At 39.2% G+C, this 4,378-nt stretch overlaps 1 protein-coding gene across 1 annotated transcript; it reads right to left on the minus strand.

The window, feature by feature from the left end:
• Positions 1 to 434: 434 nt before the first annotated feature.
• On the minus strand, positions 435 to 1,179 carry LOC125809929 (uncharacterized). The gene is made up of 3 exons (XM_049489461.1): positions 856 to 1,179; positions 545 to 693; positions 435 to 459 (listed from the first exon to the last, which is right to left on the minus strand). Exons 1-3 carry the CDS (start codon positions 1,177 to 1,179, stop codon positions 435 to 437), a joined length of 498 nt encoding a protein of 165 aa, XP_049345418.1.
• Positions 1,180 to 4,378: the final 3,199 nt, after the last annotated feature.

A 4,378-nucleotide genomic window follows, 5' to 3' on the forward strand; every position in this document is an offset into this window, starting at 1 on the left:
CTTCACAAATCGCCGATAAAAACTTGCTAACCCATGAAAACTTCTTACCTCAGTTGCACTGGTTGGGGTAGGCCAAGTCTTGATGGACTCCACTTTCTCGTCATCAACCTCAATCCCATTTGCACTAACCACAAAACCCAAAAACACAACTTTATCAACACAAAATGAGCATTTCTTGAAATTAGCAAAGAGGCGCTCTCGTAGTAGGACATCAAACACTTGTTTCAAATGGGATACATGTTCCTCCATTGTCTTACTATACACAAGTATGTCATCAAAATACACCACAACAAACTTGTTGATGAAAGGTTTGGGAACATGGTTCATCAATCTCATGAAAGTGCTTGGGGTATTCGTCAATCCAAATGGCATCACAAGCCATTCATACAGCCCAAACTTTGTCTTGAAGGCCGTCTTCCACTCATCACCCGGTTTCATACACATTCTGCAAGTGCCATCCTTTTTGGGAACAAGAATTACTGGTATGGCACAAGGACTTAAGCTTTCTTTGATCAACCCCTTCTCAAGAAGCTCTTCCACTTGCCTTGATAGCTCTTTGGTTTCTGCCGGGTTACTCCTATAAGCTGGACGATTGGGGATTTGTGAACCCGATATAAAATCTATTTGGTGCTCGATTCCCCTCAAGGGTGGTAATCCAGCGGGAATCTCATCTGGAAATAGCTCATCATAGCCCTGCAAAAGAGAAGAAATAATACTTGGCAAAGTGCTAGTATCTTGGTTAGCATGTAATAAAAGGTTGGTGTTGACAAGGCACATTCGAAAGCATTCCTCATCCACACCTTTTAAACACTTGCTTGGCTTTGCTATCATGCACATGTTCTTATTATTTTTAACCAAGGCACTCCCCTCCTTTGGAACGATGGTGGAACTTTCACCTTCACCTTTTGTCGCCTCGTCTTTTATTCTCTCCTGAAGCTCCTTCATAGCCCGATAGTCCTCACTCACTTGATATGGAGTGAGAGATGCAAGCACATACTTTTTACCTTCAATCACAAAAGTGTATTTGTTGGATCTCCCTTGGTGCACAACATTTCTATCAAATTGCCAAGGTCTCCCCAACAGTAGGTGACATGCCAACATGGGAACCACATCACAAACTAATTCTTCAATGTACTTTCCCACACTAAACAAAATACTTGCTTGTTTGAGGACCTTCATCTCTCCACTCTCATTGAGTCATTGTAGCTTATAAGGATTGGGATGCTTGCTGGTTTGTATTGTCATACGCTCCACCAAGGAACTACTCACCACATTGGTGCAACTTTCACTATCAATGATTAAAGAACACACTTTATCTTGGATTTTTCACCTAGCATGAAATAGATTCTCCCTTTGGTCAAGTTCCTCTTTTGCACGGGCTCCCATAAATCTTCTTACAACACATGAAAGATTGACATTCATGTTCAAGTCTTCATCATCATCAAGCAAAGACTTTCCCTTCTCCATGAAGCAAGCAAAATTCACTCTCTCATCCAACCTTTCTTTTTCATCCCCTGAAGCACCTTCCTCTCCTTCACCCCTGTCTCCCTCTCCCTCATTTTTTTCTTCACCCTCATCTTCATCTTCAGTGTTATATCCATCACGAAGAGCAACAATTGTTCTCCTATTTAAACACTTAGTAGCATCATGTCCCCTCCCTTGACATCTAAAGCATTGAATTGTAGAAGGTCGAGGAAAGTTAGGTTTAACATAGTTACCTCCTTTAGGTTGCTCCCTAGAGGATGTCGTCTTCCAATTATCTCTACCTTTGCTCCATGTAGAAGTTAAAGAACTTTTGGCCTTGTATGATTTTTCTTCTTTCAAATCTGCTTCTACCTTTGAGGCATCATGGAAAGCCGCTTCAAGAGTCTCATAGTGCTTAAGCTTTAAGGTCTTCAAGATATCACACCTCAAGTTTGCCACGAATCGTATTACCGTACACTCCATATTCTCTTCAATTTTAGACTTCATCCGCAAGTTCTCAAACTCATCATAACATTCTTCCACACTTTTGGTACCTTGCCTCAACATGTACACATTCTTGAGCACCTCTTGGTAGTAGTTTGGACTCAAGTATCTCAACTCCATAAGTGCAATCAACTCTTGCCAAGTAGGTAGCTCGTAGTCATGATGACTCTCCCTTTCCCTCCTCTTGGACTCCCACCAAGTTGATGCGTACCCCTTAAATTGCATGAGAGCATACTTCGCCTTCAAAGTTTCTGAGATATTATTTGTGAGAAAAATTCGCTCACTTTGAATTTTCCATTCCAAGAACTCATCGGGGTCACTACTTCCTTTGAACCTTGGAAGTGTGACCTTGATAGTGTTCAAGCCCCTATCTTGATGATCATTCCTCTCCCTAAACCTATTTCCTCTATTTACCATCCTATCGCCTCTATATCCCATCATATCTCATCCTATCTCCTCTATTTCCATATTCTTGATCTCCAATGCCTTGGTCCCACCCCAATTCCCGAGGTCGTACTCCTCCTCTTTGTAGTCCATTTCCATCCCTACCCCCATGCTCCCAAATTTCATCATTATTGAACTCCTCATGAATTTCATCATAGAGAGGATTTTGGTATTGGTAGTCTTGGTAGGGCATTTGTGGTGCATTTTGTGGATGTGATGTGTAGGGTTCATGAAAAGATGCATTTGAAGCATTTCGAAATGGTGTTTGGTATTGGACTTGGTTTGCCACAAAAGGAAGATTTTCTTGTGGCGGGTGATAGGGTTGTGGACTTGGATGTGGCGTAGGCTGTCTTAGGTGGTTTGGAGGGTTGGGAGTTTGGAAAGTAGGGCGTTGGTAGTTTCGGGTTTGGCTTTGTGGAGGAGAACATAGATTATGAGCTTGTCCCGAAACAAGGGTAGTGGAATGCACCGATGCCCTCCTTATCTCATCATATTCGGGTTGAATTGCTTTCCTTCTATACTCATTTTCCACCCGTACCAACATTTCCTCCATACCTCCCATTCTTCCATTCATTTCCGCTACTTGCTTAGAGATGTTGGTGAGAACCTCCATGATGTTCTCCAAACCCTCCCCAATTGGACTTGTATTAGACATGATACTTACAAAACTCAACAAACGAGGTTAGTAGAAAAGCCTCACGTCACTCGTATTTAACTCTCAACTCACCTTCTATGGCGTCGTCTCAAAATTGATAGTGAACTACCTTCGTTCAATCAACTCAAGATCACCTATCCTTTGTGATGGAGTGGATTCTTCTGACTCTTGAAAGAAGGACGGCCCAAAAAAAACTAATGGACTTGAATCAAGAAGGTTATCAACGAATTAAGATGAGAAAAGTAGAATATAGAAGCACCAAAAGATTCGGACTCAAAATAAACCAAGTAACAAAAGCAGAAGAATTACTTCTTGTTACTTAATTTGAAGGATCAAATAAATGATTTGATGATTAAAACTAGTTAACAAGTAATCAAAGATGTTAATTAATTGTAAAATAGTTGAAAATTGGAAGAAAAATGAGTTTAGTAGAAAAAGAAGTGAATTTGGACACTTAGGAAAAAAATTATGCCTCAAAGAAGTCCATCACTTGTAAGACTTTGATTGGATGATTTGATGATTAAAACTAGTTGACAAGTAATTAAAGATGTTAATTAATTGTTAAATAGATGAGGAATTGAAGGGAAAAATGGTAGAAAAAGAATCACGAATTTGGACACTTAGAAAAATTTCTAGGTCCAAAAAACTTCCATACTTAGAATATTTTTGGGGTCTTTAGAAAAACCTGCAGGTTTTGGTCTCTGAAACTGACGCACACGCGCGTTAGGTTCGACTGGGCGTTGCTGGCAGGTTGCCTGCTGTGCTGGCTGCTGATGTGTCAGTCCATGTGGAATTTTTTTATTATTTTTTTATTTTTTTGTTTTTTTTTTCAGATTTTGATTTTTTTATTATTTTTTTTCAAAATTCCACTAATGGACCCCAAAAAAACACCTTTGACTTGAAAAGTTGGATCATATGTACTTTCTTCTTTCTTCTTCTTCAAGAACAACTTGAAGACACCAAGAACACACACTAGACCCCAATACACTCAAATCAACTCAAAATTGGGTCAAAATTTAGGATTTTCTTCCCTTCAACTAAGAGAACAAAGCCCACTAATTATTAACCTCCAATTTCTCCTCAATCAAAAGACCCACTTTCAAAATTTGAAAAGTTTGAAAAGCTTGAAACCCTTCCATGGTAACTTCACTTCTACAACTCCAAATTGAACAAAATTTGAAACCTAGACTCAAAAAACACTAGGAAACAAGGATCTAGTATCAAAAACAACAAATCAAAACCAAAAAAAAATAAAAAAAAATTGATAATTTTTTTGGATTCTTTTTAAACCAAGACTAGATTTGTAAGAAC

This window comes from Solanum verrucosum, unplaced genomic scaffold, assembly GCF_900185275.1.
Source record: "Solanum verrucosum unplaced genomic scaffold, falcon-dt-bn FXZP01000257.1, whole genome shotgun sequence".
NCBI lineage: Eukaryota > Viridiplantae > Streptophyta > Magnoliopsida > Solanales > Solanaceae > Solanum > Solanum verrucosum.

Excerpts from the sequence above, each read along its gene's own strand:
- LOC125809929 (XM_049489461.1), bottom strand. The coding sequence starts at position 1,179 with ATGAAGGTCCTCAAACAAGCAAGTATTTTGTTTAGTGTGGGAAAGTAC. Across the intron at positions 694-855 it reads CAAAGGAGGGGAGTGCCTTG|GGCTATGATGAGCTATTTCC; the intron begins GTTAAAAATAAT and ends TCTCTTTTGCAG. Across the intron at positions 460-544 it reads GAAACCAAAGAGCTATCAAG|GATGGCACTTGCAGAATGTG; the intron begins GCAAGTGGAAGA and ends GTTCCCAAAAAG.